At 41.3% G+C, this 24,626-nt stretch overlaps 1 protein-coding gene across 11 annotated transcripts in view; it reads right to left on the bottom strand.

Annotated features, from left to right (window-relative positions):
* Positions 1–24,626, bottom strand: part of afg2a (AFG2 AAA ATPase homolog A) — a 553,942-nt gene that overhangs the window by 421,314 nt on the left and 108,002 nt on the right. For all 11 annotated transcript variants that reach the window (XM_067993427.1, XM_067993439.1, XM_067993450.1 and 8 more), the window contains exons 12-13: positions 3,894–3,947; positions 696–775 (exon numbers count right to left, since the gene is read on the bottom strand). In XM_067993427.1, the coding sequence (XP_067849528.1) occupies positions 696–775; positions 3,894–3,947 (134 nt within the window). The remainder of the gene's footprint in view (positions 1–695; positions 776–3,893; positions 3,948–24,626) is intronic.

Genomic DNA, 24,626 nt, shown 5'->3' with positions numbered 1-24,626 from the left:
CATTTATTAGCCCATACTTTTCCAAGTGCCAATTAATTTTATCCTGGATTATTGTTTCTAAAAGTTTCCCCATCACCGACGTTAGGCTGACTGGCCTTTAATTGCCGTGTTTATACCTCACCCCTTTTTTGAACAGGGGTGTAACATTTGAAATCCTCCAGTCCTCTGGCACCGCACCCCATACCTAAGGAGGATTGGAAGATTGTGGCCAGAGCCTCCACAATTTCTACCTTTACTTCCCTCAGTAACCTAGAATGCATCCCATCTAGACCAGATGTCTTTTCTACTTAGAGTACTGCCAATCTTTTAAGGGCCTTCTCTTTATTTATTTTTAACCTATCCTATATCACTACTACCTCCTTTACGGCTACATTGGCAGCATCCTCTTCTCTAATGAAGACAGATGCAAAGTATTCATTTAGTACCTCTGCCTCCACAAGATCTCCTTTTTTGTCCCCAAGTGGTCCCACTCTTCCTTTGACTAACCTTTTACTATTTATATATTTATAAAAGACTTTTGGGTTCCCTTTTATGTTAGCCACTAATATATTCTCATACTCTCTCTTTGCCTCCTCTTATTCCCTTTTTGTAGAAGTTGAAGAACTTAAAGCCAATATTTTAATAGTTTAACATGGCACATAAACATTAAATGTGCTAGTACTCTTATCAATAAATCTAGTGGCCTTAGTACTCACCTTCCTCTCTCAACAGCCAAAGCATCTATTTCGTCAAAGAAGAGGATCGAAGGTGCCACAGCTCTGGCCTTCCTGAAGATCTGCATAAATAAGGGAAAATCAATGGATTATACAATTGGCAAATAATGCCTGCAAAGCTGGATTTTCCAAACTTTGAAAAAATAAAATCACTATTTCAAACAGGTTTAGTCAATTAACTTCCAGAACAATAACAAGGCAAAAATATAACCAGTGTCGTAGCGATGTCTGTGCATTTCAAACTTTGGGATGATCCATTAAAAAGGGCTCGTACAAGTTCTGGGGATGGAAAGAGCCCAGCAAGTTCCTCAGGTTATACTTGCTATAAGGATGTCATGCATGAGTGACACAATGTGGTCTCATGATGTAATTTGCATTAAAATAAATCACTGCATGATTACAGAACAATGAAAAAAATCTTTCCATATAACTTTCCAGAGTAATATTGTCCCAATCCAGAAATTTTAATAGTGCAATTTTTTCACTTCTTTCTACTTTTCCTCCTTACTCATTCTCTCCTATAGGCAGTGGTTCATGCCGTCTACAGTTCCACAAGTGACACCTCACCTGGTAGCTCAATTAATGGGATATTCTTCAGATAAGACCCTAGGCTACCTGATCTTGGGCACCACTTCAACCAAGTTCCTGTACTCACCCAGCATCCACACACACAAAATTCTAGCAGGGTTCACTTGATAGTGATTAAAAGCAGGAACACCAGGAGCTTTTTACAAAATCTTTAATTTGCCTCTTCAGTTTTATTAACAAACTAGTTGATCGCCCATGGTGTTGCCCAAGGATTAAAGACCAAGTGCCGTATTCACGATTGAGTAAGCAGGGTTATAGGGAGAGGAGATAATTGGACCCAGGCAGTCAGGAGGGGATAAATGACACAAGGCGTTAGTGGGGAAAGGGCAAGGGAGCGGAGAGGAGGAGAGGGCGAGGGAGCGGGCTGGGAGAAGGAGAGGAATGGAGAGTGGGAGAGGAGTGGAGAGGTAGCGTAGAAAAGAGAGTGCGAGGGAGTGGAGAGGAGATGGGGCGAGGGAGTGGAGAGGAGAGAAGACGGAAGAGATTTCGTCTCCTTCAAAGCCTTAAAAATAATGTCAATGAGGGGAGTTGGGGGGCTTTACAGCCAGTACCTCCTCACTAAGGGCCTCGCAAATCAATTGAGTGGAGGGGCCGCAGAAGGTTTGCACCAATACTCTTTCGTGAAGCTTTAGAAATTACTTGTGGTGGGAAGGGGGCAATGGAGCATTTTCCCTCCCTTTCAACCCACAAATTTACTTTCAGTGGGAGTGGGGGATGACAACACCTTTCTTCGTTTTTAGGCCCCCAATTTACTCTCTGTGGGGGGGGGGGCACGGGCACTCCAGCAGGATTGTGATTCATGAATTTTCAATGAAGTGGCAAAATCCCACTTGTGCCACTGGCGCAACAGTAGCGCCGATCTGCTACAAAGAGCGGGGTGTTTCAAGAAGGCTATTGTTCGTAAAGGTTACATCCCAGAGGCTGAAATCAGAGTTTCCTTCTGAGATTACGAGAGGCTTTGGGCTTCCTTTAGCAGAGGGGAGGATGCGGAAGCTCCTTTACCTTTGTTGGAAGGTTTCATTTTGGCTTTACAATATCTTGTTGGCTGGATGTCTGCTGTTCTGGCCTAACAAAAGCTGCTGGAAGTAAGTAAATTACTGGGACACAGTAGCCAGATGGCCACTTTCTGAAACTTCAGAAAACTGGTTTACAGTATAAAGACCTGATTTTCCACCTAATGTCACCATGATGGATATAAAATTGAAATTGGTTCTTTACATTGTCACCTGCAGGCAGAAAAGGTACTGCAGGTAGATGTTGACACTGTGACGAGGTTTTTTTCCCCATAGACAAAGCCTAACAGGATTTTTTTTTTAAAAGTATTTTGAAAGAGAATGTTACAACCCACTCAGCATTTTTAACATATAACTTTTATTTTATGTCATCCTCCAAGCCTCTTTGTTGTGTTCAAAGTGAGCAATGTTACTGCTGGGGAATAGAACACTTTCCCATTTCAGACGCTCAAACCTAGATATTATAATCAGCATTATTTTAATGCTGTGTTCATCCATCCATTTTAAATAGGTTAAAATAACGTTGATTAGAAAATCTATAGATTACATCAAGCAGTCTCAAGTTGGGTATAGCACAGTTACAATTTTACTTCAACATGAGCATGAGTCACAAATTCACAAGAGCACTGCCAACTGCACCTGTGCGATATTTTCCATTTTTCTGAACAGCCATGCTTGTGGCTTCTCTCAGTATGACGGCCAACCTCGCGCCAAATTAAGAGCAGTTTTTGTGCTGTGGCTTCGTGCAGACTAGAAACTGGCAAGCTGAACTGACATAGACCACCTACAGCTAGCAAAGAGAGGACACTTTTGTTGCAATAGTCTGGGCCGGATTGAATCCCAGATCTGAGGGGTATTTTAACCTACTGTACTTTTTCTCTCTGTCAGTGTACTCTTCCCCTGAATGATGTCATGAGTTGAACAGATAAAGCAGAGGACATTGAGAAATTCACCCTTTAACATCAATGTAGTACTTCACATCAATGCACCAACATATAGTGCCAGTAGTGAGAGACACAGGCATAATGCTTCAATCTGCTGACTTCCTTATCTCAACCCTATTAGGCCAGGCATTTCCCCACAGGTGGGAGGGGGTAAAAAAAAGAGATGGTGAGACTCCAGCTGTTTCCTCCTGCATGCATCCTGCCAGGCAAGACTGATAATGACTTCTAACAGATCACCCACCACACCCTCTAGGCTGGAGAAGGGGGTATGGTTAAAAATCAGGGAGGGGCAAAAGGGATGTGTGCCCCCATATTGGAAATAAATCTAAAGATATATATTTAAGATTGTATATGATCGAACCTAACCATTTTAGTAAGGGAGCTTTAAAACATTTGCTGTTAGTAACTTAGGTTGTGAGATTTATTTGAAAGATATTGCAGGAAATAAAATCTTATTTTTATTGTTTTTTGAATTGCCCATCAGAAATAATCCAAATCATTTTACTAACAAATGCCATAAAAGAGAGCAGTTTTATACAAATTTGTTTTTTTAAAAAAAGCATTTTACATAGTAGAGCCAAGTGACAAGTAACACAAACATGAAGAACCATTAAAAGCATCCTTGTCCAACCTACCTCTCTCACAGCACGCTCAGATTCTCCTACATATTTACTCATTATTTCTGGTCCCTAAATCAGAAAAAAAACTTATGTTAATTATTTACAGACAGTACACATACAGATACCACAGGTTACAAACAAAATCGTAAACATTAACGAGGGGTACTAGACACCATTATATATAGGCTGAGATCACACCCCACCTAAATGTAAATAGAATAACTCCTACATCACTTTGCAACATAACTTACCCTACAGCCCTCTCCAAATGTTCAATCCACCACCAGTTGCTCACAGAAGTGTAGGAATAAGTACCAGCCATTCTGAAATTCCTGTTCTTCCATTTTGAGAGTGTAAATGATTCTCTCAAACTAGGCCATTCCTCAAACTGGGCTAGTCTTCAAAATAGTCTAATTGATACTCAAGGGCATTGCTGTTAGTCACCACAGTACAGGAATAAGCTGACAGCATGCACACAATAGGTCAACAACTGACCAGTTAAGTGGCACTTGCAAGGGGGAGTGAACAAAGCAATGCTTGATGTCCAGTTATCAAATCCTATGATGTTTTTGGAAACTTGTGGTAACGACACAGAATAATTAGGAACAAGAAAACAACATCCAAGCTTGCTTGAATTGTATAGGTCCATATTCTCGGCTGGAGGAGACTATTTACTCTCTCTTCTGGCCAAGTACAATCCCTCCATTGACTGCTGAATCAGAAACCAGTCCACCTTTTTGTTGTATTACGCTTGTAATGATTTGGACTTTCATGCAACACTTTAGTTTGTGCTCACAGCAAAAAAGTTCCATAAACAGAACAAGTCTCTTATGAATTGAAACTTATACCCTAATGCATGTCATGAATGGGATACCATGCCATAGGGCTAAGAATTACTCTTTCATTACACAAGAACATACACATAAAATATATATATACAGAACATACGTTGCCCACCATGTTCTCTTGTCTGCTTCAAAAGGCAGTAAATATCATGTTGTCAGACTGTTTCATTCTGGCTAAAACTAAAATATTTATTTATAAAGATAATTGTACACATGCAATAAAACACAGCAAGATATTGAGGTACGTGGATAATGCAATATTCTTGCCCACTGCACGGAGTCAACATGTCAATTACTGAAAGACAGTTGAAAGCTGAACTTGAACACTTAAGTGAAGATTAGTAATGAGGTACCTTTACGTGACTTGTCTTCCTTGCACGATGACCCCAATGGGTCCGCATATAAATAAATAATTAAATTGCTTTCACTAATCTGCAAACTCAGATACAATAATATCTCAAAAAGGACTGACCCAGACATCAAATAATCTAACACCATTAAATTCTGAATACAATTTTTTTTAAAAGAAACTCTTTTAAAGATATAGCTAATTGAAAGTAATGCATTAATTCACATTGCTTTAGCTATCTAAATTTTCCTTTTGCTTGAGAGATTAAACCCTGTCTATGTTCAAGTGTATGGCACTATTCGAAGAAGCGTAAGGCGGTGTAATAACCAACATTTATCTCTCAACTAGCATCACCAACGCAGATTTGCTGGACATTCATCTCTTGTTATTGTTGGACTTTGCTGTGTACCAATCAGCTGCCTACAAAGTAACAGTGACTGCACTTCAAAAGTAATTCATTGGCTGCGAAGTGCTTCTTTGGGATATCCTGAAAGGCACTATATAAATTCAAGTTCTTTCTTCTCTTTCTTATTTGACGCAGAACAGAAACTGTATTTCCATCATAATACTCGCTTTACGTTGCAGCAAAGAAACGGTTGCGAATGAATTGAGACTTTTATTTTCTGGCAGGGGACCTTCTTCAATGTTGGGTCAAAAATGGCACATTCTGGTCAATTAAATTTCATACTTGGTAAGATATTTATTCCAAAAAAAATTAGTTAATTTATTTGAGGCAGCAGCCCCATAACATAAAGACAATATGAATAAAATATTCACACGTTCACAGTGCTACATGTGAAGACATTGCAATTCCAATCCAATTCAGCATGTCATTTATGCTTGTTACTCTCTTAGCTCAGGAATGTCGCAAGTTATATAGAGAAGGAAGGCCATTCAATCCATGTAGCTTATTCTTCCAGAAAGATTCTACAGTCTCTCTATAATGTCATCCAACGACTTGTTAAATGATCCTAGGGTTTCAGCCTCCACCACTCACCTTAAATCCACTCTGTGACGATCACTCTTCGTTAGAAGTATTTCCTGACATTTCCCTGCTTCCATTCTATTGAATCCTTATATAATGTTTCCCCTTCCCCACCCGCTCCTAAACACAGTAAAACTGAGGAGATGCAGAATAAAGTAATCTGCCAAAGCATATAAATTATGATTCTTAGGTCAATACAGACAACACTATCAAAATCATAGCAAGACGCAACATCCATCATACAAAACAGAAGTAGGAGTATTAGTTGTAAAACATTACCTTTCTTGCTATTCAGTTTACAATGCCTTGAAATGGGCCGAAGCATTCTACCCTTGTTTCACTTCAAGCAAATCTGACTATGGATCATTAATTTTCAGAGATAGTCCCAACAAGGTCAGCTCCTTCGCTGCACTGCTGCCCAGCACCCACCCCACCCGCATCTTCCTGGCCATAGCCCTGAGCCCTTTAAAATGTTTCTTTCCCAATTTGTTTCTCAGCTCTTTGAGCTGCCTCACTGCCATTTCTGGGCATCACCTCAAGATCCTAACACCAGCCCCTGCGACATACTTTCTTGTCCAAATGAACATTGTCTCTGAGCAATGGATTTTAAAAGTTTGTGTAGAGAGATTATGTGACTTAGTATATTGTCCTTTTTACTCCAGAACCGGGTTCCAAATCTAACTCATATGCTTGAGATGGCAGTTTCTTTTCTCTGGATCCAACAAAAATTTTGTTTGGGAAATTTCAATAGAGTTGGAACTGGATGCAAACCCAGAACATAAAATTGCACATATTTGAGCATAAATTGGCAACATCATGCAAAAAATGCATAGGTTGACTGTTACGGAAAGTGCAACAATTCAGATTGCTTCAGTAAGCAATGTTCTGATATTCAGGTTAAGGCACACTTTTGGGGCAGAGCAATGCATCTGGTTGTACGCAAACTATGCAGATTAATATTGGCACAGGTTACAAAAAGAAAATAAATGTTCTTTACCCCAGGACAGATATCTTTCACCTTGAAGAGTACAACATTATTTCACCATGCATTACGAACACTTTGCCTTTATTTCAGGTTTCCAGCATTCATGAGTTTTTCTTTTTATCTCAGCACTTAAAATAAAGATTCCACAGAAAATCCATCATAAAAATATAAACATAGAAAATAGGAGCAGGAGTAGGCCATTTGGCCCTTCGAGCCTTCTCTGCCATTCAATATGATCATGGCTGATCCTCTATCTCAAACCATATTCCCACTTTCTCCCCATACCCTTTGATGTCTTTTGTGTCCAGAAATCTATCCAGCCTCCACAGCCTTCTGTGGTAGAGAATTCCACAGGTTCACCACCCTCTGAGTGAAGAAATTTATCCTCATCTCAGTCCTAAATGTCCTACCCCGTATCCTGAGACTGTGGCTCTCGTTCTGGACCCACCAGCCAGGGGAAACATCCTCCCTGCATCCAGTCTGTCTAGCCCTGTCAGAATTTTATGTTTCAATGAGATCCCCTCTCATTCTTCTAAACTCGAGTGAATACAGACTGAGTCGACCCAATCTTTCCTCACACGACAGTCCTGCCATCCCAGGAACCAGTCTGGTGAACCTTCGCTGCACTCCCTCGATGGCAAGTATATCCTTTCTTAGGTGAGGAGACCAAAACTGCACACAATACTCCAGGTGTGGTCTCACCAAGGCCCTGTATAACTGCAGTAAGACATCCTTGCTCCTATATTCAAATCCTCTTGCAATGAAGGCCAACATACCATTTGCCTTCCTAACTGCTTGCTGCACCTGCATGTTTGCTTTCAGTGACTGGTATACAGGGACACCCAGGTCCCTTTGTACATCAACATTTCCAAATTTATCACCATTTAAACAATACTCTGCTTTTCTGTTTTTCCTTCCGAAGTGGATAACTTCACATTTATCCACGTTATACTGCATCTGCCATGTATTTGCCCACTCACTCAACTTGTCTAAATCGCCTTGAAGCCTCTTTGCATCCTCCTCATAACTCACAATCCCACCTAGTTTTGTGTCATCACCAAACTTGGAAATATTACATTTGGTTCCCTCATCCAAATCATTGATATATATTGTGAATAGCTGGGGCCCAAGAACTGATCCCTGCGATACCCCACTAGTCATTGCCTGCCACCTCGAAAAAGACTCATTTATTCCTACTCTGTTTCCTGTCTGTTAACCAATTTTCAATCCATGCCAGTCCCATGTGATTTAATTTTGCACACTACCCTCTTATGTGGGTCTTTATCAAAGGCCTTCTGAAAATCCAAATAAACCACATCCACTGGTTCAACCAGTTACATCCTCAAAAAATTCCAGTAGGTTTGTCAAACATGTTTTCCCTTTCATAAATCCATGCTGACTTTGTCTAATCCTGTTGATATTTTCTAAGTGTCCTGTTATCACATCCTTTATAATAGATTCTAGCATTTTCCCTACTACTGATGTTAGGCTAACCGGTCTGTAGTTCCCTGTTTTCTCTCTTCCCTCCTTTTTTAAATAGTGGAGTTACATTTGCCACCCTCCAATCTGCAGGAACTGTTCCATAATCTATCGAATTTTGGAAGATGACAACCAATGCATCCACTATATCCATGACTACCTCTTTTAGTACTCTGTAGATTATCAGGTCCTTGGGATTTATCGGCTTTCAGTCCCATTAATTTCTCTAGCACTATTTTTTTACTAATATTAATTTCCTTTAATTCTTCCTTCTCACTAGTCCCTTGGTTCTCTAGCATTTCTGGGAAGTTATTTGTGTCCTCTTCCGTGAAGACGGAACCAAAGTATTTGTTTAATTACTCTGCCATTTCCTTGTTCCCCATTATAAATTCTCCTGTTTCTGACTAAGATAAAATAAGAGTCTGTTGAGCTGGCCCTACTCACCATTATTGAAGAGGACAAAAGACAAGCCTACAAAAAAAGACAACTGTAGATAATCTTAAGATCCTGTCCTGGGACAGGAAGGAACTGTACCATTCGGACGGGCTCCACCTGAACCAGGCTGGGACCAGGGTCCTAGTGGAAGGATATATAGAGTGGTTACAATGACTTTAAACTAGTAAATGGGGGGGGGGGGGGGGGGGCTCAGGTGGAAAAGGTAATATAAATAATAATTCTAAAACAAACAAAAAGGAAGAGAGTAGAGTAATAGTCAAAAATTATGCTTTAGGCACTACAGGTAACGCAAAAACTAAAAGATGTAAAGTCATTAAATCAGAAGAGAGAAATAAGAAATGTGAGAGAAAAACAACATTAGAGCAGAAAGACAGGTTAGGGTGTGTGGCCCAAATGAGCATTCTTTATACAAAAGCACGAAGTATAAGGAACAAATTTAATGAATTGCAGACCAAATTCAACTTAGAGGGTACGACATGGTAGCCACTACTGAAATATGGCTGCAAGACAGTCAGGACTGGGAACTGAATAAACCAGGTTATAAGGTCTACAGGAAGGATAGGGAAACTGATAGAGGGAGAGGAGCAGCCTTAGTGATTAAGGATGAAATTACTTCAATGATAAGAGAGGATATAACAAGAGGTAAGCAGGCAGTGGAGACTTTACGCGTAGAATTAAGAAATAGAAAAGGATTTAAGACTGTAGTGGGAGTTGTGTACAGGCCCCCTGGTAGCAGCTGTGAAGTGGCAGAATGTATAAATGCAGAGATTAGACAAGCATATAGCAAAGGCAGAGTGGTTTTAATGGGGGATTTTAACTTTCATGTTGATTGGGTTAAGCAGGCGAGCTCATGTTAGAAAGGTAATGAATTTCTTGAGTGTGTTCAGGACAGCTTTCTACAACATGTCCTAGAACCAACAAGGGGGCAGGCCATATTAGATTTAATAATGAGTACTGACACAGACACGATGGGCCGAATGGCCTCCATCTGTGCCATAAATTTTTCTATGTTTCTAATGAGCCAGATTTAGTTAACAGCCTAACAGCATGTGAACATTTAGCTAATAGCGATCATAATATGATTGAGTTCAACATTGTATTTTGATAGGGAGAAACCCATAACAGCTACTAAGATTCTAAATTTAGGAAAGGTCAACTTCAACAGGATGAGACAGAGACCGTCCACAGTAAAGTGGGCAAATCTGTTAATGGGTAAAATAACAGATCAGTGGGAGGTGTTCAAAAAAGAATTTAACATGATACAGAACTGGTTTATACCCCTAAAGGGGCAAGAGCTCTGCTTGCCAAAAAAAAAAGCCATGGACGACAAAAGAGGTAAGGGACAACATAAAACTAAAAGAAAAAGCATACGAAAATGCAAAAAATAGCACAGATCCTGGTGACTGGGAGAGATGCAGAGAATAGCAAAGGGTGACAAAACAGATAGTACGTTCTACAAAAAGAGAGTCTGAAAAAAAACTTTGAAGTGATATCAAAATTACAGCTTTTTTCCCTCCGAGTTAGAAAATTGGGTAAAATTAAAATAAAAGCTGGGAGCGTAAAATTGCTGTTCATTTACTAAATTTAATAATTTAATTTAGATTATTAACTACACTAATAAAACTACAAATAAAGAGGGGAAGGTTGGCAGCTGGTGAGCGTTTCCTTTCTGTTGAGTTTTTTTTTTATGGCTTAATTTATTTTTGATAACTTTAGTACACAATCCAATAAATCGAGGCATCGCAGAGCAGTTCACAAACATCGAATGCACGGCCTGTGCCATGTGGGAACTCCAGCACGCTTCCCATGTCCTGGACAACCACAGGTGCAGGAAGTGTCATCGGCTGGAGGAGCTCAAGCTCTGGGTTTCGGACCTTGAGCAGCAGCTGGCGTCATTACAGTGTGTCCCCGAGGTTGAGAGCTACATGGATAGCACGTTTCAGGAGGTGGTCACCCCGCAGCTTAAGAGATTGCAGGCAGAGAGGGACTGCGTGACCGCCAGACAGACAAGGAGGACCAGGCAGGTAGTGCAGGAGTCCCCTGAGTGCATCTACTCTCTAACCAGTATTCAATTGGTGAGGGAGAACGGAATGCAGCCAGAGCCAAAACCAGAGCACAGACCATAGCACCACAGGTGGCTCAGCTGTACAGTGGCGGCGAGGAGTGATATAGGGGGTTCTATAGTTAGGGGAGCAGACAGGCGTTTCTGCAGCCACAGACATGATTCCAGGATGGTTTGTTGGCTCCCTGGTGCCAGGGTCGAGGATGTCAATGAGCAGCTGCAGAACATTCTGTGGGGGCAGGGTGAACAGCCAGAGGTCGTGGTCTATATCAGTACCAACGACATAAGTAGAAAGAGGGATGAGGTCCTGCAGGCAGATTTTAAGGAGTTAGGAAAGTGATTAAGAAGCAGGACCTCAAAGGTAGTAATCTCCAGATTACTCCCAGTGCCACGTGCTAGTGAGTATAGAAATAGGAGGATAGAGCAGATGAATGCATGGCTGGAGAGATGGTGCAGGAGTGAGGAGGCTTTAGATTCCTGGAGAATTGGGACCACTTCTGGGGAAGGTGGGACCTGTACAGGCTTGGACGGGTTGCACCTCAATGGAGCTGGAAACAATGTCCTCGCAGGGATGTTCGCTGGTGCTGTGGGTAGGGGGGGATGGGCACCAGGGTGTAGCAATGGAAAGGATCGGGGAGAAAGATAGCACTCGAGCAAGTAATAGTACAGTATTGGGTGGGATCAGACGAAGAGAGAGAACAAGAAAGTCTAGGTCTGGTTTACAGTGTACGTGTGTACGAAGTGTGGTAAACAAGGTTGGAGAGCTGCAGGCGCAAATAGCCACATGGGAATATGATGTTGTGGCAATAATGGAGACCTGGTTCAAAAAAGGACAGGATTGGGTACTAAATATTCCTGGATACAAGGTGTTCAGGAAAGATAGGGAAGGAAAGAAAGGAGTGGGGGGGGGGGTGTAGCAGTGTTGATTAAGGAGAATATTGCAGTACTGGAGAGAGAGGATGTCCTAGAGGGATCAAGGACAGAATCTATTTGGTTAGAGTTAAGAAATAAAAGAGGTGCCTTTACACTACTGGGTGTATTCTATAGGCCACCAACTAGTGGGAAGGATATAGAGGAACAAATTTGCAGGGAAATTACAGAGGTGCAAAAGCTATAGAGTAGTGATAACTGGGGACTTCAAGTATCTTAATATAGACTGGGATAGTAATAATATATGGGGCAAAGAGGGGGAGAAATTTTTGAAATGTATTCAGGATAACTTTCTTAACCAGTAGGTTTCCGGCCCCAAGAGGAAGGAGGCATTGCTGGACTTGGTTCTAGGGAATGAGGTGGGCCAAGTGGAGCAAGTGTCAGTGGGGGAGCATTTAGGGAGCAGCGATCATAGTATCATAAGGTTTAGAATAGCTATGGAAAAGGACACGGACCACTCTAAAGTAAAAATACACAATTGGAGGAGGGCCAATTTCAATGGGATGAGAACAGATCTGGCCTGGGTAAATTGGAATCAAAGATTGGCAGGCAAAACTGTAATTGAACAGTGGGCAGCCTTTCAAGAGATGGTTCAGGTGCAGTCTAGGCACATTCCCACAAGGCAGCAAGGTACGGCAACTAAAGCCAGAGCTTCCTGGATGACAAAAGAGATAGTGAGTAAGATAAAACAGAAAAAAGGGGCGTATGACAGATATCAGGTTGATAACACAAGTGAGAACCAGGCAGAATGTAGAAAGTTTAGAGGGGAAGTGAAAAAGGAAATAAGAGGGGCAAAGAGAGAGTAGGAGAACAGACTGGCGGCCAACATAAAAGGGAATCCAAAAGTCTTCTACAGGCATGTAAGCAGTAAACGGGTAGCAAGAGGAGGGATGGGGCCGATTAGGGACAGTAAAGGAGGTCTACTCATGGAGGCAGAGGGGATGGCCGTGGTACTAAATGACAACATTGCATCTGTCTTTACCAAGGAAGAAGATGCTGCCAGAGTGTCAGTAAAGGAAGATATATTTGAGATACTGGATGGGCTAAAAATTGATAAAGGTACTGGAAAGGCTAGGTGTACTTAAAGTAGATAAGTCACCCAGTCCAGATGGGATGCATCCTAGGTTGCTGAGGGAAGTAAGGGTGGAAATTGTGCAGCTACTGGCCATAATCTTCCAAATGTCCATAGATATGGGATGGTGCCAGAAGACTGGAGAATTGCAAAGGGAAAAGCGTAGAGCAGCAGAAAGAAAGTGTACTTTAGGCACGACAGATAAAATAAAAACTAGAAGGCGCAAGGCGATTAACCCAGCATCAAAGCTGTGGCAGGGGGTTGGGAACCTGAGCAGGGAGACAGAGGAAAGCGTGTCAGGAAGGGACAGAAGATATGGAGTAAAAGGTAAAGTGTTAAAAAAGGAAAAAGCAGGAACTAAGTGTCACAAAACATATTTGAAAGTTATTTAGCTGAATGCACGTAGCATTCGTAACAAAATGGACAAGTTAACGGCACAAATAACCACGTATGGGTAGGATCTTGTGGCCATTACAGAAACATGGCTGCAGGGTGACAACGACAGGGAATAAAATATGCCAGGGTATTTAACAATCAGGAAGGACAGGCAGGAAGGAAGGGGAGGTGGGGTGGCTATGTTAATAAAGGAAGGAATCACTGTAATACAGAGAAATGATATTGGGACAAAAGATCAGGACAATGAAACAGTTTGGGTAGAGATAAGGAATAATAAGGGGAAAAAAACACGTGGGCATAGTATCTAGGCCTCCTAATAGTTGCAACTCTGCTGGAAGAAGTATTAATCAGGAAATAGTCAGGGCATGTAATAAGGGAACAGCTATAATTATGGGGGATTTTAACTATCATATTAACTGGACAAATCAAATTGGGCAGGGCAGCATTGAGGAAGAGTTTATTGAGTGTATTAGGGATGGATTTCTTGAGCAGTATGTAATTGATCCTACAAGTGGGCAGGCAACCTTGGACCTGGTCCTGTGTAATGAGCCAGGATTAATTAATAATGTCCTAGTTAAGGATCCCCTTGGAATGAGTGACCATAACATGGTTACATTCCATATCCAATTAGAGGGCGAGAAGGTTGGTTCTCAAACAAGCGTACTGAGCTTGAATAAAGGAGACTATGATGGTATGAGAGCGGAATTGATTAAAGTGGACTAGGAAAATAGATTAAAGGGTAAGATGGTACATGAGCAGTGGTGTTCATTTAAGGAGTTATTTTACAACTTTCAAAAAAAATATATTCCACTGAGGAAAAAAGGGTGTAAAAGAAATGACAGCCATCCGTGGCTAAGTAAAGAAATTAAGGATAGTATCCGACTAAAAACAAGGACATATAAGGTAACCAAACTTAGTGGGAGGATAGAAGATTGGGAAGTCTTCAAAAGACAGCAAAAAGTAACTAAAGGATTGATTAAGAAAGGGAAGATAGATTATGAAAATAAATTAGCAAGAAATATAAAAACAGATAGCAAGAGTTTCTATAGTTATATAAAAAGAAAAAGGGTGGCTAAGGCAAACGTAGGTCCCTCAGAGGATGAGACCGGGAAATTAATGGTGGGAAACATGGAGATGGCAAAAATGCTGAACAAATATTTTGTTCCAGTCTTTACGGTAGAGGACACTAAGAATATCCCAACACTGGACAAACAGGGGGCTCTAGGGGGAGAGGAGCTAAATACGATTAAAATCACTAAGGAATTGGTACTCAGTAAATTAATGGGACTCAAGGCGGATAAATCCCCTGGACCTGATGGCTTACATCCGAGGGTCTTGAGGGAAGTGGCAGTAGGGATTGTGGATGCTTTGGTAATAATTTTCCAAAATTCTCTGGACTCGGCAAAGGTCCCGGCAGATTGGAAAACTGCTAATGTAACACCCTTCTTTAAAAAGGGTAGTAGGCAGAAGGCTGGAAATTATAGACCAGTTAGCCTAACATCTTTGGTGGGTAAAATTTTGGAGTCTATTATTAAGGAGACAGTAGCAGAACATTTGGATAAACATAATTTAATAGGACAAAGTCAGCATGGCTTTATGAAGGGGCAGTCATGTTTGACAAATTTGCTTGAGATCTTTGAGGACATAACGTACAGGGTGGATAAAGGGGAACCAGTGGACGTAGTGTATTTAGACTTCCAGAAGGCATTCGACAAGGTGCCACATAAAAGATTATTGCTCAAGATAAAGAATCACTGGATTGGGGGTAATATTCTGGCATGGGTGGAGGATTGGTTATCTAACAGGAAGCAGAGAGTTGGGATAAATGGTTCATTCTCGGGCTGGCAACCAGTAGCCAGTGTTGTTCCGCAGGGGTCGGTGCTGGGTCCCCCAACTCTTTACAATCTATATTAACGATTTGGAGGAGGGGACCAAGTGTAACATATCAAAGTTTGCAGATGATACAAAGATGGGAGGGAAAGTAGAGAGTGAGGAGGACATAAAAAACCTACAAGGGGATATAGACAGGCTGGGTGAGTGGGCGGAGATTTGGCAGATGCAATACAACATTGGAAAATGTGAGGTTATGCACTTTGGCAGGAAAAATCAGAGAGCAAGTTATTATCTTAATGGCGAGAAACTGGAAAGTGCTGCAGTACAAAGGGATCTGGGGGTCCTAGTGTAAGAAAATCAAAAAGTTAGTATGCAGGTGCAGCAGGTGATCAAGAAGGCCAACGGAATGTTGGCGTTTATTGCTAGGGGGATAGAATATAAAAACAGGGAGGTATTGCTGCAATTATATAAGGTATTGGTGAGACCGCACCTAGAATACTGCATACAGTTTTGGTGTCCATACTTAAGAAAAGACATACTTGCTCTCAAGGCAGTACAAAGGAGGTTCACTCGGTTAATCCCGGGGATGAGGGGGTGGACATATGAGGAGAGGTTGAGTAGATTGGGACTCTACTCATTGGAGTTCAGAAGAATGAGAGGCGATCTTATTGAAACATATAAGATTGTGAAGGGGCTTGATCGGGTGGATGCGGTAAGGATGTTCCCAAGGATGGGTGAAACTGGAACTAGGGGTCTGCTCTTTCAAAACTGAGATGAGGAGAAACTTCTTCACTCAGAGGGTGGTAGGTCTGTGGAATTTGCTGCCCCAGGAAGCTGTGGAAGCTACATCATTAAATAAATTTAGAACAGAAATAGACAGTTTCCTGGAAGTAAAGGGAATTAGGGGTTACGGGGAGCGGGCAGGAAATTGGACATGAATTTAGATTTGAGGTTAGGATCAGATCAGCCATGATCTTATTGAATGGCGGAGCAGGCTCGAGGGGCCGATTGGCCTACTCCTGCTCCTATTTCTTATGTTCTTATGTTCAAATGTTACACCCTTGTTCAAAAAAGGGTGTAAGGGTAAACCCAGCAACTTTCGGCCAGTCAGTTTAACCTCGTGGTGGGGAAACTTTTAGAAACGATAATCCGAGACAGAATTAACAGTCACTTGGAGACTGTGGATTGATTAGGGAAACTGTACGCGAACATCTATCCAATAGTGATCATAACATGATCGAGTTCAATGTAGTGTTTGAAAGGGAAAAGAATGAGTCAGCTGCTAAGATTGTAGACTTACATAAGGCCGACTTCAATGGGATGAGACAGAGACTGTCCACAGTAAACTGGGCAAATCTGTTAATGGGTAAAACGACTGATGATCAGTGGGAAATGTTTTAAGAAACATTTAACGTGATACAGAATCGGTTTATACCCCTGAGGGGAAAGAACTCTACTTGCCAAAAAAAACAGCCATGGACAACTAAAGAGGTAAGGGACAGTATATGACATAAGGAAAAGGCATACAAAAAGGCAAAAAATGGCACAGATCCTGGCGAATGGGAAAGATACAAAGATCAACAAAGGGTCACAAAACAGATAGTAAGAGCTACAAAAAGAGAGTATGAAAAGAAACTTGCAAAGGATATCAAAACCAATACGAAGAACTTTTATAGTTACCTTAGGAAAAAGAGGGTGGTCAGGAGCAGTGCTGGCCCCTTAAAAACTGAAAGTGGGGATATTATCATTGACAATGGGGAAATGGCGGACATGTTGAACGATTACTTTGCGTCAGTATTTACAGTAGAAAAAGAGGATAGCATGCCAGAAATCCCAAGAAAATTAATATTGAATCGGGGACAGGGACTCGATAAAATTAATATAAGTAAAGCAACAGTAATGAAGAAAATAATAGCACTAAAGAGTGACAAATCCCCAGGACCAGATGGTTTCCATCCCAGGGTTTTAAAGGAAGTAGGTGAGCACATTGCAGATGCCCTAACTATAATCTTTCAAAGTTCTCAAGATTCAGGAACTGTCCCTCTAGTTTGGAAAATTGCACGTCACTCTGCTTTTTAAGAAAGGAGAGAGAGAGAAACCAGGGAATTATAGACCAGTTAGCCCAACATCTGTTGTGGGAAAAATGCTGGAGTCTATAATTAAGGATAGGGTGACTGAACACCTCGAGAATTTTCAGGTGCAGAAAATAATCAATAAGGCTAATGGAATGCTGGCATTTATATCTAGAGGACTAGAATACAAGGGGGCAGAAGTTATGCTGCAGCTATACAAAACACTGGTTAGACCGCACCTGGAGTACTGTGAGCAGTTCTGGGCACCGCACCTTTGGAAGGACGTATTGGCCTTGGAGGGAGTGCAGCGTAGGTTTACTAGAATGATACCCGGACTTCAAGGGTTAAGTTACGAGGAGGGATTACACAAATTGGGGTTGTATTCTCTGGAGTTTCGAAGGTTAAGGGGTGATCTGATCAAAGTTTATAAGATATTAAGGGGAACGGATAGGGTGGATAGAGAGAAACTATTTCCGCTGGTTGGGTATTCTAGGAGTAGGGAGCACAGTCTAAAAATTAGAGCCAGACCTTTCAGGAGTGAGATTAGAAAACATTTCTACACACAAAGGGTGGTAGAAGTTTGGAACTCTCTTCCGCAAACGGCAATTGATACTCACTCAATTGCTAAATTTAAATGTGAGATAGATAGCTTTTTGGCAATCATAGGTATTAAGGGACATGGGCCAAAGGCGGGTATATGAAGTTAGATCACAGATCAGCCATGATCTTATCAAATGGCGAAGCAGGCACGAGGGGCTGAATGGCCTACTTATGTTCCTATGAAAGCCAGCAGCAATTTGTTAAAGGCAAATCGTGTATACCTAGCCTGATAGGGTTTTTTGATGAGGTAACAGAGAGGGTGGAAGAGGGCAACGCAGTTGATGTGGTGTATATGTGCTTTCAAAAGGCGTTTCATAAAGTGCCGCATGGTAGGCTTATGATCAAGACTGCGGCCCATGGAATAAAGGGGTCAGTAGCAACCTGGATACAGAATTGGCTAAGGGACAGGAAGCAGAGAGTAGTGGTGAACTGTTGTTTTTCGGACTGGAGGGAGCTGTACAGTGGTGTTCCCCAGGGGTCGGTGCAGGGACCACTGCTTTTCTATATATATATTAATTACATGGACTTGGGTGTACAGGGCAATTTCAAAATTTGCAGATGCCACAAATCTTGGAAGGGTAGGAAACAGTGATGATGATAGTGATAGACTTCAAGAGGATATAGAGAGGCTGGTGGCACAGGCAGACACGTGGCAGATGAAATTTAACACAGAAAAAGGCAAAGTAATACATTTCGGTGGGAAGAATGAGGAGAGGCACAACTCTAAACGGGTTACAGGAACAGAGAGATCTGGGGGTATACATGCACAAATCCTTGAAGGTGGCAGGGCAGGTTGAGAAAGCGATTAAAAAAGCATACGGGATCCTGGACTTTATGAATAGAGTCATAGAGTACAAAAGTAGGGAAGTCATAATGAACCTTTAGAAAACACTGGTTCGACCACAACTGGAGTATTGTGTCCAGGTCTTGGCACCACACTTTAGGAAAGATGTGACGGCCTTAGAGAGGGTGCAGAAGAGATTTACCAGAATGATTCCAGGGATGAGGGACTTCACTTATGTGGATAGACTGGAGAAGCTGGGGTTGTTCTCCTTGGAACAGGTACGGTTGCGAGGAGATTTGATAGTGGTATTCAAAATCATGAAGGGTCTAGACAGAGTAGATAAAGAGAAACTGTTCCCATTGGCAGAAGGGTCAAGAACCAGAGGACATAGATTTAAGGTGATTGGCAAAAGAACCGAAGTTGACATGAGGAAAAACTTTTTTTTTTACACAGTGAGTGGTTAGGATCTGGAATGCACTGCCCGAGGAGGTGGTGGAGGCAGATTCAATCATGGCCTTCAAAAGGGAACCGGATAAGTACATGAAAGGAAAAAAATTGTTGGGCTATGGGGATAGGGCGGGGGAGTGGGACTAGCTGGATTACTGTTGCATAGAGCCAGCGCAGACTCGATGCGATGACTAGCCTCCTTCTGTGCTGTAACCTTTCTATGATTCTATGGAGACAAAAATTTTTTACAATTATATTAGGAAAAAGGTGGTCAAGAACAATGTGGGCCCCTTAAAAACTGATAATGGTGATATTATAAATGAAAATAAGGAAATTTTAACCTGTTAAATAATTACTTTGCATCAGTATTTAGAATAAAGGAAAAGGATAGCATGCCAGACACCCCAAGGAAACTAATTTTGAATCAGGGACAGGGACTCACCATAATTAACCTAAGCAAATTAACAGTACTGAAAAAAATATTGGCACTAAAGAGTGACAAATTCCCAGGACCAGATGGTTTCCATTCCCAGGGATTAAAGGAAGTAGGTAAGAACATTGCAGTTGCCCCAACTATAATCTTCCAAAGTTTTCTCGATTCAGGAACCAGTCCTTCAGATTGGAAAACTGCACGTCACTCCACTGTTTAAGAAAGATGAGAGAGGGAAAACAGGGAATTATAGACCAGTTAGGCTTATATCCGTTGTCGGGAAATTACTAGTATCTATAATTAAGGATAGAGTGACTGAACACCTTGAAAATTTTCAGCTGATCAGAGAGAGCCAGCAAGGATTTGTAAAGGGTAGGTCAAGCCTGACGAACCTGATTGAATGTTTTGAAGAGGTGACTGAAGTAGTGGACAGGGGAATGTCTATGGATGTTATTTATATGGACTTTCAGAAGGCATTCGATAAAGTCCCTCATAAGAGACTGTTAGCTAAAGTTGAAGTTCAAGGAATTGAGGGCAAATTATTGATCTGGTTAGGGAATTGGCTGAGTGGCAGGAGACAGAGAATAGGGACAATTGGTGGGTACTCAAATTGGCAGAATGTGAAGAGTTCTGTCCCACGTGGATCTGCGTTGGGGCCTCAACTATTCACTGTATTTATTAACGACTTAGATGACTGGATAGAGAGCCACATATCCAACTTTGCCAATGACACAAAGATAGGGAGGATTTTAAGCAGTGTAGATGGAAGCATAAAATTACAGAGATATTAATAGATTAAGTGAACGGGCAAAACTGTGGCAAATGGATTTCAATGTAGGCAAGTGTGAGGTCATTCACTTTGGAATTAAAAAGGATAGATCAGAGTACTTTCTAAATGGTGAAAAACTCAAAACTCAAAACAGAGAGACTTAGGGATCCATGTACATAGATCATTAAAATGTCATGGACTGGTACAGAAAATAATCAAAACAGCTCATTGGCCTTTATATAGAGAGGTCGAGAACACAAGGGAGTAGAAGTTATGTTACATCTGGAGTAAGAAGATAAGAAAATAAGAAAGCCATACGGTCTCTCTAGCCTGCTCTGCTTTTCAATAAGATCATGCCTCATCTTCTAAATCAACTCCACTTTCCCGCCCCATTCCCATATCCCTTGATTCCCTCAGAGTCCAAAAATCCAGCAATCCTGAATATACTCAATGACTGAGCATCCACAGCCCTCAAATATTCACAACCCTTTGAGTGAAGAAATTTCTACTCATCTCAGTTTTAAATAGCCAACCACTTATCCTGAGTCTATGCCCCCTAGTTCTAGATTCTCCAGACAGGGGAAACAGCCTCTTAGCATCTACCCTGTCGAGCCCTCTTAGAATCTTATATGTTTCATGAGATCATCTCTCATTCTTCTAAACCCCAGAGGCTCATTCTACTCAATCTCTCCTCATGGGACAACCCTCTCATCCCAGGAATCAACGCAGTGAATCTTCGTTGCACTGCCTCTAAGGCAAGTATATCCTTCCTTAGGTAAGAAGACCAAAAGTGTACACAGTACTTCAGGTGTGGTCTCACCAAAGCCCTGTGCAATTGCAGCAAGATTTCCTTACTCTTGTACTCCAACCCTCTTGCGGTAAAGGCCAACATACTATTTGCCTTCCTAATTGCTTGCTGTACCTGCATGTTAACTTTCTGTGTTTCATGTACAAAGACACCCAAATACCTCTGAATACCAACACTTAAAACATATTCTGTTTTTCTATTCTTCCTACCAGAGTGAATAACCTCACATTTCCCCACATTACTCCATCTGCCACCTTCTTTCCCACTCACTTAACCTGTCGCTATCTCTTTGCAGAACCTGTGCCCTCCTCACAGCTTACTTTCCCACCTAGCCTTGTATCATCAACAATCTTGGATACATCACACTCGGTCCCTTCATCTAAGTCATTAATATAGATTGTAAATCACTGAGGCCCAAGCACCGATCCCTGCGGCACTCCACTAATTACAACCTGCCAATCTGAAAGTGATCCGTTTATTCCTAATCTCTGTTTTCTGTCCGTTAACCAATCCTCAATCCATGCTAATATGTTACCCCCAACCCCATGAGCCCTTATCTTGTTTAACAACCTTTTGTGTGGCACCTTTTCAAATGCCTTTTGAAAATCCAAATATACTACATCCACTGGTTCCCCATTATCTACCCTGCTAGTTACATCCTCAAAAAACCAATAGATTTTGTCAAACACGATTTTCCTTTCATAAAACCATGGTGACTCTGCCTAATCATACTATGATTTTCGAAGATTTAAGAACCATGTCCTTAATAATAGATTTCAGCATTTTCCCAACCACTGATGTCAGGCTAACTGATCTGTGGTTCCCTGTTTTCTCTCTCCCTCCTTTCTTGAATAGCTGGGTTACATTTGCTACCTTCCAACCGACTTGGACCGTTCTAGAATCTAGGGAATTTTGCAAGATCACAATCAATGAATCCACTATCTCCGTAGCCACCTCTTTTAGAACCCTAGGATGTAGGCCATCAGGTCCAGGGGATTTGTCGACTTTTAGTCCTATTAATTTCTCCAGTACTTTTTGTTTACTAATATTAATTACTTTAAGTTCCTCACTCTCATTAGGCCCTTGGTTCCCCACTATTTCTGGTACATTTTTTGCATCTTCTACTGTGAAGACAGATAAAAAATATTTGTTTAATGTCTCTGCCATTTCCTTATTTCCCATTATAATTTCTCCCATCTCAGCCTCTAAGGGACCAACATTTACTTTTGCTACTCTCTTCCTTTTGCATACTTGTAGAAGCTCTTGCAATCTGTTTTTATATTTCTTGCTAGTTTACTCTCATATTCTATTTTCTCCTTCTATCAATTTTTTGGTCATCCTTTGCTGGTTTCTAAAACTCTCCCAATCCTCATGCTTACTACTCTTCTTGGAAACATTATAAGCCTCTTCTTTTAATCTAATACTATTCTTAACTTCTTTAGTTAGCCACGGGTGGATCACTTGTCTCGTGGAGTTTTTATTCCTCAATGGAATGTATTTTCGTTGAGAATTATGGAATTTTTCTTTAAATGTTCGCCATTGCTTATCTACCGTTATACTTTTTAAACTAATTTCCCAATCAACCTTAGCCAACTTGCCCCTCATACCTATGTAATTTGCTTTGTTCAAGTTGAAAATCTCGAGTTTTAGACTTAAGTAAGTCACTCTCGAACTCAACGTGAAATTCTATCATATTATGATCATTCATCCCCAGAGGATCCCTTACTAATTAACCCTGTCTCATTACACAATACAAGATCTAAACCAGCCTGTACCCTGGTTGGTTCCACGACGTCTTGTTCTAGGAAACTGTCTCAAAATCATTCCATGAACTTGTCCTCCAAATTACTTTTGCCAATTTGATTTGCCCAATCTATATGAAGATTAAAGTCCCCCACGATTATTGCATTACCTTTGTTATAAGCTCCTCTTATTTCTTGATTAATACTCTGTCCAACAGTATAACTACTGTTAGGGAGCCTATGTTTTCTGCCCCTTGTTATTTCTTATCTCCGCCCATACTGATTCTACTTCCCGAGCTTTTGAGCCAAGTCCCTTTCTCACTACTGCCTTTATGTCATCCTTTATTATCAGGGCTATCCCCCTTTCTTTTCCATTTTGTCTGTCTTTTCGAAAAGTAATATTTAGTTCCCAACCTTGGTCACCTTGCAACCACGTCTCAGTAATGGCTACTAGTTCAAACCCATTTATCTCTTTTAGCAGCCTTTTTGAAAATGTAAACAAAATTTTCTCAGCCTCATTTCAAACAAACATCAGTACACCACTGACTTTAATATATCAATGTCTGAGTGGGAGTGGGGAAGCAGACGCAATGGGGGTAACTTTAAGCTAACTTACGGGGTGGAAACCGACAGGACCGGGTGGAACACTGGTGTTACACCCCACCCAACATTACTCTCCAATGAACAGTGTTATACCTGATCCTGTCAGTTTCCTGACGAGTGGGTTAGGTTAAAATTGTTCCCACTATGCATGCACATGAATTGTATCTTGTATCTGCATAACTGTTTTAAGAATCTGACCACTTTATTTTTACATCACTGGCATCAGACACAGAAAGCAGGAAGAAAACTGGTATGTGGGAAGGCAAGCTAACGACACAAAGAAGAGGGCAGTTGAGGAGGTCATTTTTTGAGTGCACAGTATTGATTTGTGGAGTCCAAGGCCCTACCCCTGGTTTATTCTGAACAAATTGCTCAAGCACTTAGACAAAGAGGCAAGATTGGATTGAGCCAATTTCAGAATTTAGAAATGAATGAACAAAATTGCAATTATAGATTGCCAAATCATGTCCTCAGGAAAGGCCAAAGCCCTTTACAACCAATGAATTACTTTTTTGAAGTTCTGTCACTTTGTTTTTGTACGTAGATGTGGCAGCAAGTTCCCACGAATAACAAATCAAACGAACGACTAGATTTTATTTTGGTGGTGTTGGTTGAGGGAAGAAAGTTGGCAAGGACACTTAGCGAACTCCTGCTCTTCTTCAAATAGTGCCACGGGATCATGAACATCCCCTTGAGCAGGCAGATAGGATCTTGGTTCAACATCTCATTCACAAGATCGCAGCTCAGTCGGTGCAGCACACCCTCAGCACTACACTGAAGTGTTACTCTAGATTATGTGTTCAAGTCAATAGTGGGCCTGAACCAGTGGCCTTTTGACTCAGGAGTGAGAGTGCTATAAATGAGCCAAGCTCATACACTGAAAACTGTGATTCATCCGAATTTACAGACAATTCTGATGCCTTTTTGTACACTTAATGCAGTATTGGTCAAGGAGATTGGTTACATTGCCAAAACCCTAAATTAATTTGTCAGTGATGGTGTCCTGTAATTGTATTCCTATCGCACATCCCTGTACAGAGAAGAAGCTACTCACCGATAATGGGAGGAACATGAGATGATAAGCTGGTAGCAAAAGCATGG

The sequence above is a fragment of the Heptranchias perlo genome, chromosome 1 (assembly GCF_035084215.1).
Source record: "Heptranchias perlo isolate sHepPer1 chromosome 1, sHepPer1.hap1, whole genome shotgun sequence".
Lineage (NCBI taxonomy): Eukaryota > Metazoa > Chordata > Chondrichthyes > Hexanchiformes > Hexanchidae > Heptranchias > Heptranchias perlo.
The sequence above is the reverse complement of the archived record's forward strand: the minus strand, read 5'-3'. Positions and strand labels throughout refer to the sequence as shown.